At 43.2% G+C, this 27,196-nt stretch overlaps 1 protein-coding gene across 1 annotated transcript in view; it reads left to right on the top strand.

Annotated features, from left to right (window-relative positions):
* Positions 1-27,196, top strand: part of MCF2L2 (MCF.2 cell line derived transforming sequence-like 2) — a 161,112-nt gene that overhangs the window by 10,233 nt on the left and 123,683 nt on the right. The window contains exons 2-3 of the mRNA XM_075717124.1: positions 8,370-8,453; positions 19,676-19,790. Coding sequence (XP_075573239.1) covers positions 8,370-8,453; positions 19,676-19,790 — 199 coding nt within the window. The remainder of the gene's footprint in view (positions 1-8,369; positions 8,454-19,675; positions 19,791-27,196) is intronic.

The following is a 27,196-nucleotide window of genomic DNA, read 5'->3' as shown; positions in this document are numbered from 1 at the left end:
ATTCTCCCCAGCGTCGCTGCCTCCCTGATGCCTGCCTGTCTGTAGTGCTTAACTTCTTACTTGGACCACAATCAAATGTCTTGCTTAGTGGTTGCCACTGATGTCTGCTTTGAGCCCCTCTTGAATCTTGCAATCAAGCACAGGTGTGTGTTAATGGGTTTGCATCTTTAGGATAGTAAGATTTTTCAGTTACCACAGCGGCCCAACATACCTACTCAAGAATCATAGAATCATAGAATGCTTTGGGTTGGAAGGGACCTTTAGAGGCCATCTAGCCCAACCCCCCTGCAGTGAGCAGGGACAGCTTTAACCACATCAGGTTGCCCAGAGCCCCGTCCAACCTGACCTTGAATGTTGCCAGGGATGAGGCCTCCACTACCTCTCTGGGCAACCTGTGCCAGTGCTTGACCACCCTCATTGTTTACAAATTTCTTCCTTATATCCAGTCTAAATCTACCCTCCTTTAGTTTTAAACCATTACTCCCTTTGTCCTGTCACAACAGGCCTTGCTAAAAAGATTGTCCCCATCTTTCCTATAGGCCCCCTTTAAGTACTGAAAGGCCGCAATAAGGTCTCCCTGTAGCCTTCTCTTCTCCAGGCTGAACAACCCCGGCTCTCTCAGCCTGTCCTCATAGGAGAGGTGCTTCAGCCCTTGGATCACTTTTGTGGCCCTCCTCTGGACCTGCTCCAACAGGTCTGTGTCCCTCTTGTGCTGAGGGCCCCAGAGCTGGACGCAGTGCTCCACGTGAGGTCTCATCAGAGCAGAGCAGAGGGGCAGAATCACCTCCCTTGACCTGCTGGCCACGCTTCTTTTGATGCAGCCCAGGATATGGTTGACCTTCTGGGCTGCAAGTGCTGCCCAGAAACTGAAAATGAGCAGGTTTCCAGTTGGGAGGACATGATTTCAGTTCTTTGATACAAATATATCTCCTTTCCCCCCCTTCCAAGTCAGCCACAGTAGACTCCTAATGTGTGTTATGCCTGCCTGTAAGACCAACTTGTTTAACTAAGTCCGTAACCACTCCTGGAGCATGGGAAAACACAACCACTAAACAGGTCTTTTCAATCTGTGACCTATCCACTCCTGTAATTTTATGTTAAAAGTGAACGTCAAACTTAGTCAACAAGGTGAACTGAAAAATGCAGTGATCCAAAGTAATTTGAGCACTCTTTGCTGAAAGACTTAAAATCAGAAGAAATGTTTAATGTGCCTGCAAAGCAAAGCTCAAGTAAAGCTGTACGTTCTTCATTAGGCTGTGCAGAATGCTTTGGAAATACTGATTATGACTTAGCATAACAAAAGGAGAAAACTTCAGAGCAGATCTGCTGTGCAGTGGAAGATCACATCAGGCACCAGTTCAGCTTCTGCCCAAGTAGCCAGTGAGGGTCACAGGTTTTTGAGCTCTTCAGAGAAAGGTGTGCATTGCTAACCTTTCTCTCTTTCATGGACATCATTTGGGAAAGCTTGCAAGGCAGTTCTATCCACACTATGGCATAGATCTGTCCCCTTCTCAAGGGATCAGAGCATATCAGTAGTGTATCACCTGAGATAGTTGGAGTCTTGCTCTTGCTTGTCCAGATTTCTATTACATTAATGTACACACAGTTGGGTTTGCTGTTACAGTTAACCCAACCAAACAAAAAAACCCCACCAACCAAAAAACAAAACAAAAACACTTTAAGGGATACCTCCAAACATGAACCAGAGTTACTTAAATATTTTAGAAGAACCTTCTGTCTTTGGCAGTTAGTTAGCAAACTTTGCTATGAAACTTACTTTTAGTGAGAATAGAAATTACATTTAAACAAATACACTTTGTAGGTTTTACAGTTGTGCTTGGTTAGCAAGTGATCTGAGAGAAAAGATGTCATCAGTCACCCACCTATGCTGCATTTTGGCTTTTGCTCTAAGCTGATCTAAGTCTGATTCTCTGCTGGAGGAGGTAGTCCTGGCCTTGCCGTTTCCCACCCCACACCTTACTAGCACTTGTACCCTTCAAGTTCCTTCACAGAGAGCTAACCCAGGTAAGAATGAATCCACTAAGAAAAAGATTGCTTCACTTTATTTACAATAACTTTTTTCCTGGCTTAATTTTCAGTTGACTCAACATGGGTTAGCAAAAAAAAATGAGGTGGTTGGAATGTGCAGAAGAATAAGAGAAAGGATGGGATTTCCTTTCTGGTTTTAACTGGATTTTTAGTTCCTCTTTAAAGCAAACAATCTGTAGCACAGCCAGCTTGTATCAGTAACTGATCTTGCTGTTTCTCTGTCTGGGCTGAAAGAATAAACAAACATTTTCAAAAAGTACACAAAGGGCACAAATGGTGAGAAAGAGAAACAATTAAAAAAAAAAAAAAAAGAAAACCCAAACCAAGAACTTCTTTCTCTGATGTAATAACTTTAAAAGTTCTTTTTGGCCTTCAGGAAGGGAAATGTTTTGCTTAAGGGTTTGCATTGGGAATTTCGGTGGGACAGAATATTTTCAAATCCATTAGCCTGCTTAAACCTTATCAATGAAGACATGCAAGTTTGTCTCCTTAGTATGTTTAATTCTTGAAATCTGATTTAGCTCTGCTAGACTCTTAACTAACTGTTGTTGTTCATGGCAAGCAGACACAGGACTTCAGAGAATGAACTGTAGGTACTTTGCAACTTTTGAACTCTGGATTTGTGTGTTGCCTTTTGGTACTTTTTAAGAAGAATAAGAACACATAACATTAGGTGTCCTTTCATGCTCTTAAAATGAAATCTGTGGCCTAACCCTATCTTTTTCATCACGTCAGCAATCTGATTTTTCCCTAAATCCACAATTTTGATTTGAATGCTGTAAAGGTCACTTTTTTGACTGAGCTTGCACAGAGTAGAAGTAGGCCAATGTACTCTACGATTCTAGCAAAGATTTTATTTCACTTCCAGCTGTCTTCCTGCCCTGTGAATTACAGATTAGGCTGTCATTAAGAAGAGATGAACTTTGCTCTGGAAATTTGTAACCATTATTCCAAAATTAATGACTTCAGATGGGGGGGATTGAAGCAACCCCCTCCTCTGGTCAACAGAAGGCCTGGCAGTTGTAGCATTCAGTCACTAAAAAACAAAGAAACCCCAGTGTCCTGTTATGGCTGGTTGCCTTTGGTTGTCTTTCATGGAGCAACAGGCACTGCTGTATCAATCTGCTTGGCGCAGTCCAGTCTTTCACTCCAGCAGGTCATCTTTCCAACGCTGTTGGAACCATTAGTTGCCATTAGCATGTAAACTAGTTTCTCTGTGCTCAGAGAAGAGAGGAAGGAACAAGATTATATTTACTGTTGCTTTTTAATCAGCTGCTGTTGGTGTAGCTCTGAAGGCAGCAGTCTGTGTGGGCTGTGCTCCAGACCTGCTGTAGGAATACATACAGCTGTGGTGAGAAAGAAAATAGGCAAGTGTGTGTGTGGGGGGGAAGCCTAAGCATGTTTTATTTTTGAGTGAGGAATTATGAAGCGTAACTGAATGGCTTTCCCCTTCAAGATTAGATAGCACAGTTGCAGCTAGCCTCCGTAGAGATCTGGGAGGGAGGAGAAGCTGTGTCAGACAGATGGCTCTACTAATTGCTTTTCTTTTCTCCTGCTTGGTAGAAAACCTTGGGAAGCAAAACTGGAAGGCCTAATGCTTCTGCAGTGAAACTGGTCTCTGCTGGGAATTGAATCTATAGCAGTCTAAGAGGAGAACCATAAGTAGATTAACGGACCTGTTTAATTTTTTTTTCCTCTAGTATCACATCCTTATTCAAATTTTAATTGTCCTGGCAAATTCAGTTAGCTCAAGTAATAAAGAATTGCATGGTACGTGTAAAGATTAAACTTTGGCAACTTATGTAGGGAATTGACATTGTTTCACATAATACTGGTTGACCAATTAAGCTTTCTTCTTCTTTAAATCTGAGAAGCTATGAGTAACTGTCTCTTCAGTTGGTTAGAGCATGGTGCTAATAATGCCAAGGTCACGGGTTCAATCCCTGCTCACTGCAGGGATGTTGGGCTAGATGATCTCTCAAGGTCCCTTCCAACCCAAAGCATTCTATGATTCAATAAAAAAACAAAAGTTAAAACCACAAGAATAATCACACAGAAGCTAGGAAATGCCTGAGTCAAGGTTGCCACGATAACCACGTTCCAGCCACTTGGCTGGTGTATGTTTTGATATGATCTTTAGTTGCATGGCTATATAGACTTTTTATCAGAGGACAGGACTGCTCTGAAGTGACCAGGGGTTGTCCAATCTCTTCTGCAGATACTAGCAAGGTTCAATGAAGCAAGGCAGTTGTCTGCTCCTATGGCTTCTCAGCTTCCTGAAACCTTCCCATTGACTTTTGGGTCCCTGTGTAGTGAATTAAAACATACCTATCATCAATAAATTTTTCTGAAGTAGTCTATGAACCTGCGGCTGTTAGCTCAATATCAGCTCATGTCAGCCTAAAGCAGGATTTTCTCAGCTGTGGTATGTGTCCCACAGGAAAATGGTATGTTGCTTCTGCCCAAGAGGCTGACCACCACTTCCTGCAGGCTTGTGGCTTGCAGTACACAGACCAGGAAGGCTACAGAGCCTCCTGGGATAAAGTTAGTGGAAGATATAAATGGATTAATGCTCACTAATGCGAGGCAAAAATGTCATGGCCTTAAAACAAACCCAGACCTGTGTCTTTCAGTTTGCTTGTAAGAATTTTTTTCAAGTTTTTCTTTTAGTCAAAGATTAAAAACTTCCTTCAGCAGCCCCAGGTAACCATATGTTTCCAAGGACTGGGACTTCTACTGCAAGGTCTGTGCTGTGACGGTGTTATGAATTCATTGATATTGTAGAGTAACTACCTTTAAGCACTGTCCTAGAAGAAGATGGAAGGGGGTGAATGTGACCTCGTGTGCTGTTGGCTACAGCTACTGACATTTCATAGCTACATGATCTGATTTGCCATTTGGTCTCATGAGACACCTTCCCTTATTTCCCTCAGATTTTCTCAGTCTCCCACTAGTTTCTTCTGCTACAATTTATTTTCCCAGCATGTCAGTGTGTGAGCTATACTCACTTACTTGAATGTGTGATTCCTAGTCACCAAGCATATTTTATACCACCTTTCTCATCATCTGAATGTGTCCTACTGAGTGTGGGTTTTACAGCAAATCCCACGTGGCTCATCTTACCCAGGTGGGGGATTTGATGAGAACTAACTGGCACTCTGCAGTTCTTGTTTCTATTACTTCATCTTATCCTTACACCACAAGATTCTTTTGGTAGAAAAAGGATATTTAGAAACCAGAAACTTAGTTTATATATATATATACATAACCTAGAGCAAGCTAATACAGCAGCTATATGGAGGGGGGGGGGAGTGGGGAATTTCTGTTATGCTCAAGACTGGTTGATATTAGTAATGCCTTCATATTGGCAAACATCAAAAGCAAGCTGTTGTACTGGCAGGTTTGTTACCCTAGCAGTGCCCTGCTGATGAAAAGGTCCTAATGGCTGTTCCAGTCCCCGAGAATGACTCTCAGCACTTGCAGAACAAATATAGCACAGAAAAGAGCATATATTTCTTGAGTGGAAGAGACCAGCCCTGTTCTGGCCTTGTGCAGTCTTTGGTCCCTTTGGCCTGTTTGTTATAAAAGCCTTGTGAAATATAGTTGTGAGGGTCATGTTGAGAGAAAGGACATGAGTCTATTTTCCCCAAGCAGATTTCAGAACAACGTCAGCGATACGCTGGAAGATCATCCACCAGCGGCACCCTGTGTAGCACAGGGCACTTCTACAGGTGGATGTGCATTACTTTTAGCAGTTCTGCTGTAGCCATCAAGGCTGGAGGAAAGAGGGTGTGGTCCAGACAACCACTGCAGGGTGGCTGCTAGAAGTAGTGCAATGCGTCAGAGCACAAGGTTAAGTTGCCCTGATGTCAAGGCAGAGATGAGGCAGATGCGTCTCTTAATTCCAGCTCTGTGAAGTCTGGAGAGACAAGCAAACGCTGAGCTGGTGTCAGAATCTATTTGTCCCTGGCAGAATGACTGGGATCCCTTATCTTACAAGCTACATTAATCAGCTGAGAGCAACAGGGCTTCGTAAGGTTTCTTGCCATCCCAAGCAAAGGCAAACTCTCTTGGTTTTGGCAGGATCATCTCTGGAGGTTAAGTTATGAGTCTGTGTGTCAGATGCTGTTGTGCAGCTGTGTTGGGATGTAGTTTTCATTGTTGCAGTTCTGGTACCTTGGGGTGGGGAGAAGATATGGTGGTTTTCCCACAAAGGCTGTATCTACCTTCTTATGTGTTGTGATCTCTACTGCATATTCAGGTTTTGACTGAGAGAATAAGCCACAAATCTAAGTTGTACCACTATGCTTTTTGAAACAAATTGTTCTCTTCCCCCCCTACCTGCAGTCCCCACCAGTTCAGGAGACCTTGAGTCTCACTGTTTTCTTATGTATACACACTACCTGACACAGGCAAGCTCAGATCTTGGGCAACTCCTGGGCTTCATTCAGGTGATGAGAAAGGTAGTATAAAATACATTTGGTAGTGACTGGGAATCACACATTCAAATAAGTGAGCATAGCTCACACACTGACATGCAGGGCTCATGGGCTACAACTGTGTGGCTCAGTGCTCTGCAGACACCCAACTTGGTTACTTGGAGCAGTGTATCTCTGCTCAGAGTGAAAATAAACTATCCTGTGTCCAACGCTAAGCCTTAGGTCTGCTAACTCTGCAACAGCACAAATACATGATCATAGCAGTAGATTGAAATTACAGTAAGTCCTATGAACATCACTGGGGCCAAGCTCTTTAGCTGTGATTCATTAGTCTGCTCTTCTGGTTGCTCTCAGCCACCTGCAATGTGAAGAATCAGAGAAGCTGATAGTGGGCTGCACAAACAGGATGGAAATGAAGGTCTCGCATCAAAAACATCACTCATTCTAGTTTGACTTTTCCCTTTTTTAGTTCAAAGGAAAGATTTGCAGAATCAGCCCCCTTGAGATTTTTTTTTTTCCATTGCTTGGAATTATTGCCTTGTTTTGTGCATCAGCCAAAATCTATGCAACTTTTTTTCATATTGTGTGTCACTGTCTAAGACAGGGCAATGACACAAACTCTTCGGTTACTTTGTCTCAAGGCATTAGTGAAGTGTTTGAAAATGAAGAGAAAAGTTTTCAAGTGACATTGTGTCATTTAAAACCTAGAATCCCTAGTTCTGGAAAGGATCAGAGTGGATGTCTGAAAGCAAGACAGAGATGGTATTTGGGGCAACAGACTAGGATGCAGGAGAAAGAAGCTAATTTCTAACCTCTCTGACCTCCCTCTCTATTTCTGGACAGTTTGTTTAAACCCAGGTGCACCAAGGTATTTCAGTGCCTGCATTGTACTGACATCAGTGAAGATCCTGGTGCTTAAATAGGGCAACTAGCTGCCTTAGTCTGATCTGTGGTCTATCTGGACCCAGCTTCCTTCCTTCCACCTGATGTCTGGGCAGTTAGCGGTGAGCTGTACAAAGGCAGGACTGGTTGTGGTTCTGTAGCTGCACAGTGGCTAAAGGCCTAATTACAATAGACACTATTGTCACATAAACCTTGATCCTGCCAGTTGAGCTAGCAGATATTCCCCAGTAAATGTTGCTGGTCTAGACTGGGGTGAAGAGTGGGGAGAACAATTGGGTCCACCTGTTACAGAAAGAGATCAAATTAGCTCAGTGTGAGGTTATGGTTGCTGGTGACCGAATAGATCACACACAAAAAATGTGGTGATTTTTCCCCAGCTGCTTGCCAAGTTATTTTTTTAACTTTTCAGTGTTTACTTAAAAAGAACAGGCTTTGTTTTCAAGAGAAGAAAGCCTCACAGCCCCTTATTTCCTCCTTTTACTATGTATTTGCTTGTAGCGGAAAAAGCATCAGCAAAGGAAACTGTTCTGGATTAGCTGGTTAGACAAAGTCCTCAAGCAGAGACCAGGGACTTCAGGGTGGAACACGGCACTGTATCTGAAATAGACTTTACTGTTTCAAAGACTGAAAAGCTGCTTTATGTGGGAGGCCACATGCAGTGGTTTAATATGGAACATGAAGTAGTAAGGAGCAGGCTGTCAGCTTGAGCAAACCTGTGACACGCTCTGGCAAATCTACTGGAGCTGGTTTATGAAAAGTGCTCTCTGAAATCACAAGGCGGTAGATGAAGTAAGTAGGCTGAAGATGAGATTCTGTAAGTATCACAAACTTCTCTGTGATAGTCATATAACATCTGAACCAATAGTCAAGCTTTTTTCCTTTGAGTGTCATCTTTGTTTTGCTGGCTTCTTAAAGGATGGAAAAATTGTCATTAAGGTTTTATTAACTTATTGAAGTTTTCTGTTTTCACTTACACAGATGAAATCATGCAGCAGGAGATACGGCCGCTGGTTGCAGTGGATATAATAGAGCAGCTCCACAGGCAATTTGCTATCTTGTCAGGTAAGAAGTTGCTGGTAATCACACTCTGGGATTCTCTTGGAAATGTATTGGAATCTGTCATGCTGACTGTCACCCTTCAGCTCTGTACAGCAGTTGCAATAGTATTTTTATATCGCTAATGAAAAGTGCCGTTACAATCAGACATTCTCAGTGTATGGAACTGATAAATGCCAACTTGCTGTGCTTGTTTTCAAGGCAAGTTAATTTTCCATGCTCTCCACAATGGGGTGGGGGAAACAGATTTAGAGGGTAAGAAATTAAACAAATCTTTCTGTACATATCTTTGCACAATGTCCAAGCACCTTGTTTGTGGGAAAAGATTTTGGTCTATCAGGGAGCTATTCATGACCTTCCCCCTCTTCCTCATTTGCCTTTGTTTTAGAAATGATTCATTTCTAAAGTGCAAGGTTCTAATCTTTTAAAGATTTGATTATTATATATTCCTTTGTTTGCCTGAAGTTTACAATTACACAAGTGATGCAGTTCCTGCCCTAAATAAATAGCTGATATTGAAATATTTGCCAAGTGATTTAATACGCTTATTTCAGATACTGTAGAAGAGAAATCCTTGTCTGGGTCCTAAAATGGCCTCTGCTGTTGATTGTATGGCCTCTGGCAACTCCTTTTGTCTCTGTTTCTGCCTTTTCTGCAAATAAGGGAATTTAAGAATTTGCTTTCCTTCTTCACCATAGACACACAGTGAAATATCATGAATTTGCACAAAATACTGAGATGGTCATAATAAGCTTCTCTTGGACAGCCTGTCCCTCTCTGCTTGGTGGAGGGGAACACTGGGTACACAGTGCAGAGAGTACACAGACACAACTCTCCAAATGATCAACTCAGCAGACCCAATCCTTGCTGCATCTTCACATTTTTAAGTATACTCCAAGCTGCCACATGAAATCCAAACCTTAAGTTACTCAGAATTCCTTATGGGGTTCTGAGTATTAAAACTTGATTTTGGAAGTTTCTAGGTAGCACCTTGTGGCAGTTTCATAAGCTCGATAACTAATTGTTTTGCATTCGGCACAGGGTATTGACTGAGCAGAGGTGGAACCAGCTGCCTTCTCATCTGCAGTAGAGCATCTCAGGGTCACATCTTCCTAGAATTCTTAATAAACACAAACCTCCATGCAGAACAGTGTCAGCAACTGTATAAAATCACTCAAACCTTTTGCATCCCACCGTTGTGCTCAGTGCAGGGTAACTAGGAAATGCTAGTGTAGTATCTATCCTAAGACAATTTTTGTGGGGTAATGTTGCAGTATTGTCCTTCGGCTGTCCAGGCATTTGCCTGCATACCTTGTGCTTACTATAGCTCTGCCGTGCCAAACTGGAGAGGATAGTGAGTAACTTGGTATTATTGTTAAGTGCTCCACACCTGACTGCCAGAGACTTCAATATACAGATGCCACAAGAAGGTCTCAGAAGCATTAGGTGGTCAGGGAAAGCTGGGCACCCCTTTCCCTTAAGGTGCTAGCTGCTTAACAGAAAAAACAATGACTGATGGGTGGGAGCTGACAGTCTCTTAATCTGGGGGCTGTTGTCAAGTTTGAAACCAATCTTCACTTACAGAACTGCATGAGAAATGCTACTCAGATCCCTTTTATTAGTGTTAAACTGACTTTTAAATATTCTAAATACAAGGAAGGGAACAGGGAATCTAATCACTGTTCAACTCCTCTTGTGTCTTAATGTTAACTTCAGTCAGATCACAACTGGGATGCTTGTCTGCTCTTTGTAAGCAAGAAAACACTTATCAGCTGGTCTCTCTAGAATGCTCTGCTTGCTTTTTCTGCTCACCAGGCATGCTGAGCTGCTGGAAACCAATATTGTTTTCAAGGCCTTTGATTTAACTTGACACATGAATGCCTGAAAACACTCATACCAGTGTAAAGAACATCATGCGTGTTGAGAATTCATTGCCTCATGTGCAATGCCAATCTGGTAAAATGTGGAGGACTGCTTTTTTAAACCCCATTGCCTTGCAATATTTGAGACCATTAATAAAGGTTATATATGGCATGTAATGAGCAACTGGTAGAAAGTGGTTTACTAAACAGGAAGAAAAACCCATTTCCAGTTCCAGCTAGAACATTAAATGTGGCACAGAAATGGCAAGGGTAAATATAAAAAAGCATTTTCATATTTCTTTATGGACTCATCATTTCAGCAGCGTTTGTATTCTCACCTGCTATTTCAGCAAATTCAACTCTTCACATTTGATCTAATTCTTTTATTCTTGGAAGCGGTGAGAAAGATGTTTAAATAAGACTATTTAAAACTAAGGTGCTTAAAAACTTTGGAAATAACTCTTCACAGAAGACAGGGCTGAGGGGCTTGTTTGTTAGGAATCGGCAAATAACTGGTTCATCAGCATACAAATACTAATAACAAATACCAGAAGTGAGTGAAAAGGTGTCTTTCATGCCCCCCATCTACATAAATAACAAATCCCATTTGAGGAATTTTCAGGCTTATCTAAAATCTCCTCAGTACCTTCCAAAAATAATATCCTAATAAGAAACAGGGCAGTATAGTTCATAGTCTCTAAGTTGATTTCAGTCTGAAGCTTACAGCTAAATTTGGAAACGTGGGTGCCTCCACTCCGAAATCCCCATGGCAGCCTGTGAAGAAGATCATGAACATAAAATCACCTACTCAGAGGTCCCTTTAACCCAGTATCTTATTCTGTTGGTGACCACTGGGTCGGTCATAGATAAAATATAACAACAGGAATCTTCCTTACTGTCCCTTTATTGCCTCCTGCAAAATAAGGTTTAGGTACAAGCCAGAAATGACTATACTTTTCAAAAATGCATTTCTCTAAATAAGTGTAACTTCCTTTTTCCTCTAGCAAAAGATTGGGTTTTTTTTTTCATCCAATGAAAACAGGTTTGGGCACTCTCCTGCCTCATTTCATGTATTAAAGTAATTCACACATAAATGACCTCATTTGATTTTGATTCCTACCCCCCCTCCCCTCCCCAGGTGGCTCTGCAGCTTTTCCTTAAAGCATGCTGCTTTTCATTAGGCACAAGCAACCACAAATATTTTGGTGCTTCGGTGCCTTGCCTACATGGAGACTGAAGATCTCCTGACACTTGGCCTATTTCCTGGTTTTTCCATGCTGATATGTTCCAGCTCAGTAGCCACTGTCAGGAAAAAAAAACCCCTCTGCTCTTTTACCACCCGTGGTGATGGAGCCAAAGACACTCCCAACTTACTTGAGGAGTGTTTTGGGCATATAATATGTTTTTCTGAACAACTTCTTAAAAATGGTATATGCTGATTTACACTAGTTGGGGTTATTTCTTTCACTCTGTAGCCTGCAGCCTCCAGCGTGCAGCTAGCCACCTCTTCCATGCACGCACATGCAGAGCTCAGAGGATATTAGCAGTGAGTCTGGTTTGTGCTACTCCACAGCCTCTAGCTTTGTCGAGCTCTCCTGTTCAGTCCTGTGGACCCCAAATCCATTTGTCCAGTGATAATGAAAGTAACTGGTTGACTGTTGCAGAGTTTGTTATAAATTAATATTTGGTTAATATCAGCCTTTTATTAACAGCTGGCGGCTGAGGCAGATGTAGTGAAACTGTAATATTCCCTTGCAGTAAAGCAGAAAAGAAAGAGTAGAATGATTGAAGTCAAAGGCTCTTTGTTTTCTCTGGACATGACTCATTAGAAACGCTTTCCTCTACTATTGCTGTGTACAAATTTCTTAGAAGAGGATCTGACTGTCTTGCAGTCTCTAAGCAGATGGTAGGAATTCTGGAACAAGCCTAATGAGTTTGGTGTTTGACTGTATCAGGGTCTAGTTATAATGAATGTATTAGATACTAACAGCCTCCTGTTTGTCCTGGCCCTCCAGCTACCAGACTAACCAAAGACTGTACTGTCAATGCCAAGAACAGGGAAACTGTCCAAAGCCTTCCCAGGTCTGCTGTGGTCATGGAAAAGGCTGCGGTGTAATGTGACAATGTCTTTAATCATGTAGTTCTACTTTGGTCATCTCTTTTTCCATGCGCTGATCTAGCTCTGCTTAGCTTGTGAGATCTGGTGGAAGTACTGGTTCTTGTGGTTAAATTGGAGTTTTGAAACCACTGCTGCCTCTTTCCTTTCCCCGAAAACTGAACTCCCAATTATGGGACTACAGCTGTGACAACATAGGAGTGCACAGTTATGTTTGTGTGTTTCCAGTAGCTGTTAAGGGAACTAGATCACAAAGTTGGGTAGTACTGAAAACCTGGCTATTCTAACACACACCAGTTTTTACTGAAGAATAGAGAACTACTGGTAAAATACTGTTCCTGTCCTGCTGACAGGCTAAAACCCACTGTACCAATCTGCTCTTGGAGCTACTACTACCCCCTCCCTCTTTATCTGCAGCTTCACAACCTGTTCTTATCTGGAATTACTCTGTCAAAGAGCCCAATCTGCCATTTGCAGCAATAATGGATCCTGTTACTAAATCACAAATTTATTAGACAAACTGTCATGAAGTGTATTAGCAGATTCATTTTCTTTGTGTTCTGCTCCTGTTCAGTCAATGGACTTCAGTGGATGGGAGACTATATCTGAAAATGGTAACTGACTCCGAAGCCAGTTTAATTTCCAAAGCCTGGAGGGTATTTGGCCACCTGCTTCCTCTTTAAACTGAGCCTTTTGGAAAACCTCGCCTGACCTTGCCAAAAGGACAGTTCGGAGCTTGCATAAAAAATCTAGACCCAGGAAGCATGATTTAACTTCAGCGAGAAATTCAGCATTCACAACCCTTAATCAACATGGAAAAACAAAACAACAGAGCATGGAAAAAAGCAAAACCTGACTAAGGCAGTGAAACTTCAGCCAGGATATCGCTGAACTCTTCAGCTGTCTGACCCAGGAGATGAATTATACTCAGCTCTGCTATGACTAAGGGAGCTCTCTGCATGTGGGCAGACCCAAGCAGTTAGCCTGCACGTGTCAGCAAAATTTGAAAGAAAACTTTCCAATACGAACTGATGAGTTGGTGTCTGTGGCAGGCTGGAGAGGTGTGCACTGTAAACTTGTAGACAAACTTTTGGCACTTCTTCTGCTCGTACCCTGTCTGTTGGGTTGTGTTTTTTTTTTTTCCAAAGGATTCAGCATATTTGCTAAGCTCTAGTTAGATATTACTTTACAAATCCTGCTATTGGCGTTACAAGAAGAGCTGCTGGCTATGGAATAGGACTCCAGTGTAGCCCCTGATTGTATAAACCATGGGTATTTTTGGCCCCTGGACAGGAGGCAATAGGTGGGCTAGAACTGGGGGGTGGGAGATTTCCTAGGATCCCCACTGTGTCCAGGAACTTGGTCTGCACTTGTGATTGCTTGGTGCTTTTACATCGGTCATACCAACATGCAACTTCAGCTGTGAGAGCTCTCAGAATGCAGCACTCACCTCATTTGTCAATCACACCCTTTACACTGCAAAGCAAAATTAAATTTTCTCTGCTGCCATATCCCGTTCTTCCCCATGTAGATTATTCCCCCAAATACTTCAGCTATTTTGTTTCCACAGCTGAATTCTGGCCTCATCTTCACGGCAACAGCTCGCCAGGCTGCATTGGCAGCTGGAAAGTCTATCCAATAGGAGCAACTATGAATGCTGCTTTGTGTCCTGGGACTTAGGGAATTTGCACACATAAGAGTGGGCGATGGTCCCATTACCATGCCTTGTACTACCCTGGTATAGCTTGTGCACCATCTCTCCTACTTTTCTTTCCCTTCCACATTCACTCTGTACTTCTGTCCTGTTACCCAGGTTTTTCCTGTCCCTTTGCCCTTGGGCCACAGAGAAGAGGAAAAGTTGAGCAAGAAGCTGGGGTGGAGAATAAGGAAAGTGCCCAGGAAGAGGAGGAAAGGGATGCTGTCATTCTGAGTGGCAAACCAGACAGAAGGTCAAGCTGACTGCAATCTTTCCCTCTTAAGTCTTGCCTTTTTCCAGGCAGTCCAGCCTTCTCTTCCTCCAACTCCTGATGTTGCCTGCCTTGTTTGTGCTCCAAGTTGTTGAGTTGGACAAACCTCTGTGTGTGACCCCGAATGCAAATGATTTAACTGCTTGCTGATAATTTACCTCTGATCAGACATCAAGATCTTTAATCAGAATGGCCTTCCCCAAGCAGCATGGGTCCATACCTTTGACCAATGAGTATGGGCTGGATGCAAGGCAGGTTGCTATCTGCAGAGGTAGAGAGCAGACAGGAGATGGACCTCTTGAAGGAAATTGATGGAGCTGAATCAGGGTGGCAGCATGTGTCGTGTTTGTGGGTGCTATCTGGGAGGGAAGCATCAGGAGATGGCAGACAAAATCTGGTTGTGTTTTCTCTGCAGGTAAAACTCTAGGGCTAGCTGTGACAGAGCAGGCTGGGGTCTGACTGAGGAGCAGTGACCCACAGGAGACTGCCAGCGGGATGGCCTGGTGCCCATAAGGCAGGGTCAGGAGTGAACCTCGTGTTAGTTCAGCCAGAGGGATAGCCCTGAACCTCCCCTCCTGCCAGCTGAACTTCCAACTCTTGTGGCTGCTGCTTGCAACGGCCACTGCCACCAGCTGCTCTTTCCCTGGCCTGGCACCAGCATTTGGAGCTGCCAGAAAGTGTTGGAGGTGGCTGGGTTGCTAGAAGAGTGCTGCAGAGTGGCATCTAATGGTGCCCGGAGGATCTGCAAGTCAGCGAGACAGGCCTGTGCATTGTATGAAGACAGCTGCCAGGCGTGGCCATGCTCCTGATACCCATTTTTCAGTGTATCTTTATTTTTCCTGACTCCCCTAAACCCAAGTTATTGCTCACTTCTTCCATGAGGCTCTTAAGCTCAGCTCATGCCTCGTATTGCTCTGGCTTTTTGTCAGGCCCCTTTGGTCCTGGCAGTCCTTGGGCCCCCTTGTCTTGCTGCACAGACACTGCCGAATAGAGCAGATGTGCCTCGGTAGCCATAATGTAACCCTGTCAGCTTTGTGCTGTGTTCATGTGGCTCACTGTTCAGCACTTCTTTTCTGTCTCATTCCTCCTGCCCTCACTTTCTACTTAAAATGTTGGGTTTTTTTTTTTCTTCCCTCTTTTTGAGGACTATTTTTTTCCTTTTGGCCTTTCATGGAGCTGCTGGAGCTTGTTCTGTTCCTGTCTGCCTCACTTATGATGGATTGTAAAATTTTCTGTTCAGCAATTAGACTCTTTTCACAAGTGATGCCCAGGAGCATTTGGGCTATGCACAGTCCCAGCAAGTGCAAGGATCGTCTACAGAGAGAGTCCTTGGAGCCAAATTCCATGCACTTAGTCCTTATGGCTGTGGAACTGACTGAAGACAGTCCCTGAAGATTTTTAGTTTGTGCTCTCTGCCCTTCCAAGACACTAAGTATCCAGTTAAAGTGTTTCAAGAACTGGAAGAAATCTAGTGGCAACTGCCTAGAAAGCAAGGTTGATGGCCTGGAAAAAAAGGGCTGCAGCTTGTCAATTCACATTCTGCAGAAATTTGCATACTGCAGCAAATCTTGGTTTAGTGTCAGGGAAAAAAAATGGCATTAACATTTAGATGTATGAACTGCTCTCTCATCCAGAGGAGAGAGTTTTCCAGACACCCTTGTGTTGTGGTTTAGCCCCAGCCAGCAACTCAGCACCATGCAGCTGCTCGCTCACTCCCCCTGCCCTGGTGGGATGGGGGAGAGAATCAGAGGAGTAAGAGTGAAAAAACTTCTGGGTTGAGATAAGAACAGTTTAATAGTTGAAGTAAAGTAAAATAGTAACGATAATAATAACAATATAATAATATACAAAGCAAGTGATGCACAATGCAATTGCTCACCACCTGCCGATCGATACCCAGACAGTTCCCGAGCAGTGATCACTGCTCCCCACCCACCCCACCCTCCCCAGTTTCTATACTGAGCATGATGTCATATGGTATGGAATGGCTCTTTGGCCAGTTTGGATCAACTGTCCTGGCTGTGCCCCCTCCCAGTTTCTTGTGCACCTGGCAGAGCATGGGAAGCTGAAAAGTCCTTGACTAGCATAAGCAGTAGCATAGCAACAACTAAAACATCAGTGTGTTATCAACATTCTTCTCCTACTAAAGCCAAAACACAGCACTATGTCTGCTACTAGGAAGAAAATGAACTCTATCCCAGCTGAAACCAGGACACTCCACTACTGCTCAAGGTTCGGATATGGGCAGGAACAACCCATTCCTAACATATTTGTGTTATTGCTTCTCACCCAACACTTCAGACATTCCTGCTCTCTTCTTGTCATAGTACTTAACAATTTTGGATCAAAAAAACTCCCTCAGACTTCACCCTAATTTCATGGTATGCCAGGAACTGAGTGTTTCCTTGTTTATTTCCCTGTCTGAAACACAGCTGTATTCAAGAATCTTCTGAGTGTTGTTCTTGTTTTGGTTGCAGCAGGAAGTGCTGCCTTCACCTTGAAGAATGAGATGAGGCCCAAGAGCTGTTAAGGGCACGTAGCCTAGTCAGAGGCAAGGAGCTCCTGGCTCTTACTTGAATGCTCAGTCTGAGGCTGCTCCTAAGTGTCCTTCTAGATGTGTTGCCAGTGGTGAAGTAGTCAGTGTTCAGTCTGCTTACACTCATTCCTTGGATGGCTTTTTATAGGAGAAGGTCCTGTGACAAAAATACACATCCACATACATACCCCACACAGGTCATCAGCCTGCCTCATCTAGCTTGGGGAAAAGAGGCCAGGGGGAGAAGAGCACATGTATGAATGTGGATGTAAAAGAAAGAGAAGATAAAAGGTCTACAAAGAGACCCTGGTCAGCAGGAGCATTAGAAGTGCCATGTGAAACTTGTAGTTTAAACACATCTTGAGCAAAACTGCAGGTAAACTATCAGGTATTGAAAGAGGGGATCCAGGGGAATCATTATCTTATGTTCCAGGGGCAAATATTGCTGCTTTAAACCAAAATATTCCGGGTTACTACATCTCCCCTATTTAGAGTATCTTCACATATCTGAAATATGTGAATGGGAAAGCGTGGTGCCCAGGAGTCACCTAAATGTGTACAAGATGCCATCTATGAAATACCTTGGCATGCACTGAGCTCTGCAAGAGACAGAGCAGTCAAGTTTACAATTTCATTTTCCTGGCCGTTACTGTTTGTGTCCAGAAGATGTCACTAAGAACCTGTAACAAACCATCCTAACTGGGTGCCTGCTGGTTGGAGTTCCTGGCCTCTAGAGTGCAGCAAAACAGTCTGGGGAAAGTCTGACTAAATTTACATCACAGCATATTCTATGTCACTGCTGACTGCAAATAGTGCAGCTAGAGTGCCCCGAGATCAAGCTGCCATGCATCATCAGCACTTGGCCTTATCCCAAGGTCAACGTGGAGGCTGTGTCTCTGCTCCGCATTTGAAATCCAATTCAGTGCAGTGTGAATGATAGTGTTCCCTCTTTGCATTTTGGCTGAAAGCCTTTTGAATCTCTGTAGGCCTGTTTTCTCCCTAGCAGGGTGAGTTTAGTGGATGATCTAACACAACTAAGTCATTTTCAGGTGTAATTAAAACAATAATCAACCTTCAGAAAGGAAAATAGGGGAAAAAGGTAGTGTCCTGACAAAGCCACCATGTCACCAGACATCAAGAAGGAAAAGGGTTTCCTTGTTCACAATTCCAATTTACCAAAGCTCTCACATTTACTTTATGCAAACATTGTGTTCCTCAGCATCCCAGCTCTTCAAGGCTGGACAGCACAGAAGGGACCTTAAATAATCCAACTGAGCCTGGGAGAGTTGGGCAGAGGCAGGATCAGGACTAGCAAGGGGCTGACCGCTCTACACAGAAATAGCTAGGAATTACTGGAGCACCTCTGTGCAATGACCACCAAAACAGGAGCAGGAGTGACCGGTTTGTGGCATCAGCTGTGATTATCATCAGGGAAAGGCAATGGTCTATGGGAGCAGCCTGGAAACAGGGTTCCATTATGGGGATTTAGAGGGCACTTTTGAGGAATGAGGACTCATATTTTTTCCCCGAGTCTCTGTTTCCTCCCATACTCCTACTGGGATAATTTATTGGATATTTTCCTTCAGGAAGGTAATTTTCTGTCTCCCTCTCATAGCTTACCCTTCATTAAAGGGAAACCCAGAGCATGGCTATTCCTTGAACAAGAATCTTCTGTGGGTGGTAAATGACTAGGAAAACTGCGTGTGCTGCAGGACTACGTTCACTATTGGGTTTGTAGAGAATTCCTCAGCCTAGTGCAAAAAATAGGCTTACATAGAGATTGTAGAGGAAGGAGAAAGACTCAAGGAAAAGCATGTCCTTAGTGCCCTAAGCAGCACTAAGCAATAAGGTACCTGTAACAAAAGCTTTCTTTCATCGTATTCCTTTATGCGCTACTGCCTCATTAGCCTGCTCTTGGCTCTGAATCCAAGATGGTGAGAAAATTCCTGTTAACTTCTGTGTGGCTTGAGTGATGCCCAGTTTTATTAGCAGAACCAAGTTAGGACTGGTCCTGCAAGTAACTTTGTGCTGTGTACTGCAACATCTCCTAGAGCTCAGCATTGTGTCAGGAGAACTGTAAAGGCTGCTGGGTTATAAGGGACTCAGCTCCATGCTTCCCGTAGCTCTACCAGAGTTTGAATACTGCTGTTTGGATCAAGGAGTCCCTCAGATAGGGACTCTTCTTGACCTTGCCACTTATTACTTTCCTGTCCTATTTAACGGAGGTTTGATGCAAATAAATAAGATAAGAGCAAAACTCATTGATTAAATACTCCATGCACTTTGAGCAGGTTTTTTTGTTAAAGAAAGACCTAAGACTGAATTGGTCCTAGGCCTGTGTCATGGGTTATATGTATGTATTCAAAGCTTGTATGCTCTATTACCTCATTTCCTTTAATGTCTAAAAGGAATCGGAGAGTGCTGTACCTATACATAGAGAAATATTGTAATATTATCACAAGAAATTACTTGGAAATGGAAAACAACCAAAGAAAGCATTTAACCAGAATTATGCAGAAGGTTCATGAAAAACCTGCGAATAAACAACAGAGGCTAGAATCTCAGCTGGAGTAAACTGAGGTAATGAACTGCAGTGAGTTATACTATCAAATGGGAAGCTGATCACATATGTACTGGATCTGGGTGCTTTTCAATGAGGGATATGCCAGTGGTTCCCATTTGAGTACTGACCAGTCCATCCAAAGGCATAAAATCACCCTCTAATCTTTATAACCTCTCTTTTGCAGGAGGAAGAGGGAAGGATGGGGCACCCATTATAACCTTTCCAGAATTTGCAGGATTCAGTGACATACCTGATGAAGATTTTCTGAATGTGGTCACATATCTAACCAGCATTCCCAGGTGAGGCTATGCACAAATGTCTGTTGATTTCCTAGAGAGCTTTGCTTTCTCAGTGGTTCTCTGCTTTTGGTGGTGCTACCAGGGTGTACCAGTGACTCCGCATCCATCCAGTCAGTATGAAACTTTCCCATGTACAGGAGGCCCTAGGAACCACCTACAACATTTGCATGGGAAAGAAAGCTTCACACAGGACAGGTTTTCTGTTCAGGGCTTGACCTGGGTGGGAGGGGGCATAGATCTGAAGGGCAGCAGTAAAGATAGCAGATCAAAAGGGAGCTAAGAGGGGCCATTTGTGAAAACTCTTAGGGCCATTGGATGTAACAAGGGAAGGGTCGCATCTGGAAGGAGCCAAACATGTAGGTCCTATTACTGCTTGTTCTCTGAGTGCATCTTTCTGTGCAAGCTTTCTCTTTTCCGAGAAAGCAAGCTAGGTGCCCTGTTGACAGGATTCTGGCAAGCACCATGTGCTTTCTGATCCTTCGTTTATTGGGAGATTGCTCCATAGCTAGGATGTTTTCCTTGCTGTTTGCCTGCAGCTGTGCAAGGATAGTGAAACAAACTCACTTCCACTGCTCTGAGGAAATGCGTTAAGCCACGGCTGCTGAATTACTTTTTGTTTATCTAAAAAGAGAGCTTAATATTTTTTCAGTCCCCTGATCCTGTCTCTGGACCATGGCTGTTTGTGCTAGTTAGAAGCACAGCAGGGATTTATTATTTCCTGTGGTCTGGTGTATAAAGGTGCTTAGAGGATGATGAGGGGAAAACGTGCCTCCCTCAAGTTCAAGTAAGAAGTTTTCCAGCTCCACCTACATGTATTCCCCATACTGAGTTGCCAAAGCAAGCTGAGAGAAACCACACACTGTGAACTTAACAGCTTCATTGTTTTACTCTCCTCTGTAGGGCTTTTGTTCTGCCAGGAGAAACTCTGTCTTATGTATTTCTTCACTAGCTTCAGGACTGGAAGGATGACCAGCTTCAGGGTTAATAAAACAGTAATAGTAGCTGAGAAAAACCACAAAACTAGTTTTCCAGTTCCTTGTATTTGGTATGCTGGTGGGTAGTTCCCAGTAATGTTGTCGCATGGTGGGGAACTAGCATGTTACATTGTCAACATGATAGACAGAAATGCTTTATGCTTCTTCAGCCTGTGTGAAAGCCAAAAGTATAGATGGGTTCAAAAGAAATTAGCCAAACTCATGAAGGATAGCTCCATCAATGGCAGCTGAATACAATGGCTCAGATGCAAGCTCTGCTCTGGCTGAAGTAATCTCTATGTTCCTTAATGCTGGGACTTGGGAGAATATACCAAGGGAAATATTGTCCTTCTCACTTTCCTTCTGCTTTTGCCTCAGTGTCCACAACCTACCCACCCTGGAGACAGGGTATTGGGCTAGACGAACCTTTGCTTTGATTCAGTTTATCAGTTTTGTGTTTTCTCTTCCCCCGAGGAATCCCAGAGCAATGTGCAAAGAATGATGAATTAAGTTTCAAAACTTTGTTAAGTCAGGAGAGCTGCAGTATTGCCTCTTTTACAGATGATGAGGTATGTGTAAATAATATCTTACACTACAGACTCACCAAAACTTTTGTTGAGTGACTATTCAGTTTGTTTTAAATGACCTGTTCAAGGTCAGTGACAGGCTGGGGTTTGAACCTGCATTTTCCACATACCAGCACATTGGTTTGACTCTTAGGTTCAATCATAGATCACACTGTAGGGATGTGAGTTTTCCAGGGAGTTTGCTAGTGTTTGTTGCAGTGCTTTTAGAAAGATTGACCACGTTTCTTGAGTCACTATTTGAAACTTGCTGCCTTTTCTGTAGATCGTGAGGGACAAAGCTATTAATGTAGAAGAGGAAGAACCTAAGCAGCAAGCTTTGGTTGTGTGATTTATGACATAATTATATGAAGTGCAATCTTAATGTGGCATAAGTAGTGACCTGTTTGGGTGCAACAGAGCCTTGTTAATCTGCAGCTGGCTGGTCCATGCACAGAGAGTGTCTCTGTGATACATCTCAGCAAGCAGCAAAGAGACAGCATTTGTTACTTTCATCAGCAGTACTGTACTGCATACTACTGTGCATATTATGACAGTGTTCCTGTAGATGTTTTTTCACTGCTGGTAGTTCACCTTTTACTTTAATTCTCAAGGAAGATGTGCAGGTATCAAAGTGACTAAGAGAAGGGAACAGTCTCTAACTCTTGTGTCATTACAAAGGATATGGCCCTGAATCAGGTAAGATGAAGTATAGTTTGCAAAGCAGTTCACCCTGTTTATCATAGAAAATACTATCTTGTTCATAGCTCAGTGAACTGGAGAAATCATCATAATTTCTCAGGCAAAGGTAGAGAGAATATCTGTCTTTTGTACTGTCTGTTTCTACGTATCCTGTAAAACAAGGATCTTGCTAGTTGTGGAGATAAGATCTATGATTGCAGATGACATAATTCAGTAGGTTAGTAACTTTCTAAGTCCCTTTGGAATGATTGATCATCTGTGCCCATAGGGCAAAACATTGAAAAGATGAAGATAGACAGCAAATGTTGTTATACAGAGGCACAGGCATGCACTTGTCTTTGATGTTGCTGAGCGACTTTGCTTTACCAGCTGTGGCACGCCACAGTATTTTGGGGTAGCCTGTAAGTAAACCTTGCACTTCTGGGCTTTAAAACATGAACTACTCTCCAGGATGGAAGATCAGCCAAATGAGACTTTTGTAATCTGATTAATTTTCCCTCTGGTTCAACACCTGCTCATGAGAGTGCTTCACCAAAGCAGTCTACATGCATGCACATCCACAAATATTGAGTAACATGGTATATGCACATGCATACCTCTGTGCATGCACACTTACAATAGATAGGGCCAGAAAACCCTTTTTTACTTGCTTTATTCCATGTCCAGAATTCCCTTCTCTTCCAATTGACATGGATCAACTACTTTGATAAACAGGCGGTGATCTCTCCTTCCAAAAGAGGTCAGGAAATTCGATGTCTCCTGGCCTTCTCAAATCAGTGTTCAAGGGCTAACCTGAATTCAGAGCTGAGGATGGAACAGCTCCGCTGATTGCACACATTGCATTCAGAGAAAGGGAACCTCTCTGCCAGACATCTGTAGATCTAGGCAAATATGCCAGAATTTGATTTGGAGGTAAGCTTGATGTTTATGTGCTGTGCAGGATTGTCTTCAGAACCCTCTTTTCAGAGAACTGGAGAAACCTCAATGCATTTCCATATGAGAGTAGAGATATTATGGTACTGACACTGAGAAAGCAGAGTGTGTGTGTGTATGTTTGGTTTTAAACAAACTCCCTTCCTCTGGATACACACGAGTGGGGTTTCTCAGCTGTACGTCCACTTGCACTGATGTACATCATGGCTAGGCTTCTTCCCACGACTGTTTGCCTGCATGCATCCCTTAGTGCCAAATGACATTCAGACCTTGGTATGGCCTTTTCTTTCAGCTTGCTGACTGAAATAGGATCACTTGCTGACACTCTCTCTGTTTCCCTGGCTAAATTGAGGTCTTACATCAGCTCTATCTAGTTAAAAAAAAGAAAGACAGAAAGGAAAAAAAAAAAAAAAGTTATACAAATACCAATGGCTTATCTCAGTGAAGACAATTGATACCATCCTGAACATCAAGGTGAAAAGCAGGGAATAACATTGCAGAAGGCTGAGGTATAGCTTTGTGCCAGGGTTAACAGGCCCATTTTGATTTTTCTGTTGTCCAAAGGTACCTCTCTTGTCTAGACACTTGCCGTGTTGCATCCATCAACTTGTAGCAGTCAAGTTTTACGGAGGTCTATCTCTGAATGGTTTCTTTGCCACTTGCCTTTGCGTAGTCTGCCAGAGTGATTTTCAGTGATGTGGATATTCTCCCATATTTTCTTCTGTGCTCTGCTCATCTGCTTTGCTTTTTAGCAGCATGTGGTTTTCTCATCTTCTCTCCCCACTCTTTTCCTCCTTCTTCAGATTGTGTAATTTTTAAGTCTATTCTCCATTTTTTACCCATTTAATCTCAGACAATGTAATAAGTTCAATGTTGTAAATGATGTATACTGTATTAGGTAACCAAATTGTTTGCTTAATGGCGTGATTCTCATTTTACCCTGACAAATCTCTCTCAAATTTCATGCTTTGGCTTATTCTTTGTACTCTTCTGCAGCTAGGATTGTACCTGCACTGTTTGTGTAATAAAGTGTTCTGGTGGTGCTGTCCCCCTCAGCCCCATGTGTCCAGCACAGCTGGTTGGCAGGTTTTGTCTTTGCCAGCCAGCTGCAGTTACTACACTTGGTCTTGGAGGAAGAGAGCTGTGAGTAGCGCCCCACCACAGCTAGACTGCACACTCAGTTGTGTTTTGCTCTCCTTTGCTCTTTTCTCATATTTAAATCCACGTCATTATGTAAGTGTCTATTTCATCTTTCATTTCCTCAGTCTGTCTCTTTAACTGGCCTGCAACACTGTGATTTGCAGTGGCAACTGATAAGCAATGTTCCTCTTTCCATATGTTAGCTATTCCCAGCTCTCCCCACCCCCATGACTGTTCTTGCCAAGCCCAATTTTATGAGAAAATGCCTTTGCTGCTTCTCTCTTGCATTTTCTTGTCTGTATCTGTATTTCATAAGCTCTTGTTCCTATTATCTATGAATTTAATTTTTCATATTGCATCTGATGTCTGGATGCTTTTGTGCTGTTACAAAGCCCCATGCAGAAGAACACCTGAAAAAATGAACTGCTTGATCATGGACATGTACTTGAAAAAACAGCAAAGGTCTCTTTAAGTGAATTCTGATCTACAGATTTGAGGGACTTTTAAAAATGGGACTTAAGAGTTAGTCTGAGGCACAGAGGCAAGCTTTACTTGGCATAAATACTTCTGTGTTTGTTTAAATCAAAGTTGTACTTGTTGCTTTTGGCAGATGTTGTCTTGTCAGTTACTTCCGTTGCAGTTTGCTCACCAAGGTGTGATTATAAAGGTCTGATTCTGAATTCTTTTAGGCCTCCAATCCTCCAGTTACACTCCTTTTAGAAAGTCTTTAGTCAGTCTCTCAAACCAGGCAGAAGGGGAAAACAAGGCTATTTCTATGTGCAGTCAGCTTGTGTGAGTATGGTGCTTATGGACATAGCTAATTGTGGCTTAGCTACATCATAAATTTTGTGAAGAACAGATTTTTCTCATTTTTTATTACCCTGATATTAGTTGAATGATGTATTTCTTTAGACCAACATCAGCATTTTCTTAACCAGCTAACACACCTACTTTGTTGTTCATTTTGTTATAAATCACTGGTTTCAATGGAACTGCATCAGATTTGAACCTGATTCTGTGTGCCCAATTATTGTCTGAGAGATATTCAGCAGCTACAGATTGGTTGCATGAGTCTGAGCTGAAAACATAATTAGATGCTGATTACAATATATATTCTCTGGGTTTTTTTGGAGTAGAGGCCACATTTTGGTGATCTGATTGTTTCAAATTATGTCCTCTTACATTCCCATCTTTCTGTGCTTTAACATGGTTCTCAAAAGTTAACATGGCTGTCAAAAATATATAAAGCATATTAGAGACAGCCTGTTCCAAGGTCATCTGAACATGTAACTGTTGCAAGGAGAATTGCATTGACTTAATTCCCCCTTCATATCTCACTATATTACTAAGAACTTTGTTCTAAACAATAGACCAGTTTCAATAACACACTGTAAGTGACATGGATGTTATTCAACATCATGTAATATTGTTCTCTTTGAATAATTAGTCACAACAAACATTTTTTGTATTTGTTCCGGTTAACCAGATATTTGGATCAAATCCTGTTCCCTGCAAGACCAAAGAAACCTAAGTGGGACATGCATCTTGTAATCACAATACTAATTTCTCTGGTTATTTGAAGAACTGCAAATAGAAAAGCTAACCTCCACCTGTATGGGTCAGAGCATGCTTGAGTGTGTGCTTTAACAAGAGGCCAGCAAGGGTGCTGGGATTGTTTTTAGGAGCACTGGATTGTGACAACTGTTAGTATTATCAGTATCAAATGTTTAAAAACTTTATGCTGGATTAGTCTGAACTGGTGGATAGTGTGTAGGAGAGTTTCCAAGTATTGGTTAATGAGCGTGATCCTGTCTTTAAAAAGCCAGTTTTCTGCGGACTGGATGGTCAGACAGCAGTCAGTGTTGACTGGATGGTCTCCTGTTCCTTAGGCCAAGGAACTAGGTACAACCCACATCAGTCTGGTTTTTAGAGTGTGGTTCTATTTGACAGCTTCTCAATGGCTTTTTTGCCTTTTGGGGTGGTGGTTGTATTAACTGGAGGATTGGGTGCTTGTAGTTTCCAGGTTCATCTGCAGTAAACGGAGTAACTGGGGCTGTTGTTGGCACAGGGATTGGCAGACCACTGTGCCCAGAGTGGATGCAGCTCTGATGCTGAGGAGTGGGGGTTCACACACCCCTTCCCTTCCCTTCCCTTCCCTTCCCTTCCCTTCCCTTCCCTTCCCTTCCCTTCCCTTCCCTTCCCTTCCCTTCCCTTCCCTTCCCTTCCCTTCCCTTCCCTTCCCTTCCCTTCCCTTCCCTTCCCTTCCCTTCCCTTCCCTTCCCTTCCCTTCCCTTCCCTTCCCTTCCCTTCCCTTCCCTTCCCTTCCCTTCCCTTCCCTTCCCTTCCCTTCCCTTCCCTTCCCTTCCCTTCCCTTCCCTTCCCTTCCCTTCCCTTCCCTTCCCTTCCCTTCCCTTCCCTTCCCTTCCCTTCCCTTCCCTTCCCTTCCCTTCCCTTCCCTTCCCTTCCCTTCCCTTCCCTTCCCTTCCCTTCCCTTCCCTTCCCTTCCCTTCCCTTCCCTTCCCTTCCCTTCCCTTCCCTTCCCTTCCCTTCCCTTCCCTTCCCTTCCCTTCCCTTCCCTTCCCTTCCCTTCCCTTCCCTTCCCTTCCCTTCCCTTCCCTTCCCTTCCCTTCCCTTCCCTTCCCTTCCCTTCCCTTCCCTTCCCTTCCCTTCCCTTCCCTTCCCTTCCCTTCCCTTCCCTTCCCTTCCCTTCCCTTCCCTTCCCTTCCCTTCCCTTCCCTTCCCTTCCCTTCCCTTCCCCTCCCCTCCCCTCCCCTCCCCTCCCCTCCCCTCCCCTCCCCTCCCCTCCCCTCCCCTCCCCTCCCCTCCCCTCCCCTCCCCGAATGCATTTGTACCCTACAATTTTTAGCAGTTGTTTTCTTTCTGTAGTGACCTAAATGTTTCTTGGCAAATTACTAAACAAAAAAAAAACCCTTTTTTGACATGTATCACACAAGCAAAGGAAGAAAATGACACATGGCTTTGTGCTCATTTTGATTTCCCAAACTATCAGCAAGTTTACCCCAATCTTCTCTGTTTGAGATGTAACCAGAATTCCTGGCACCTCACCTATAATGCTGCAACATTCTGGATGAGG

Source organism: Pelecanus crispus, chromosome 9 (genome assembly GCF_030463565.1).
Source record: "Pelecanus crispus isolate bPelCri1 chromosome 9, bPelCri1.pri, whole genome shotgun sequence".
Classification (NCBI taxonomy): Eukaryota; Metazoa; Chordata; class Aves; order Pelecaniformes; family Pelecanidae; genus Pelecanus; species Pelecanus crispus.
Note: the sequence above shows the minus strand (reverse complement) of the source record. Positions and strands in the feature narration are given on the sequence as shown.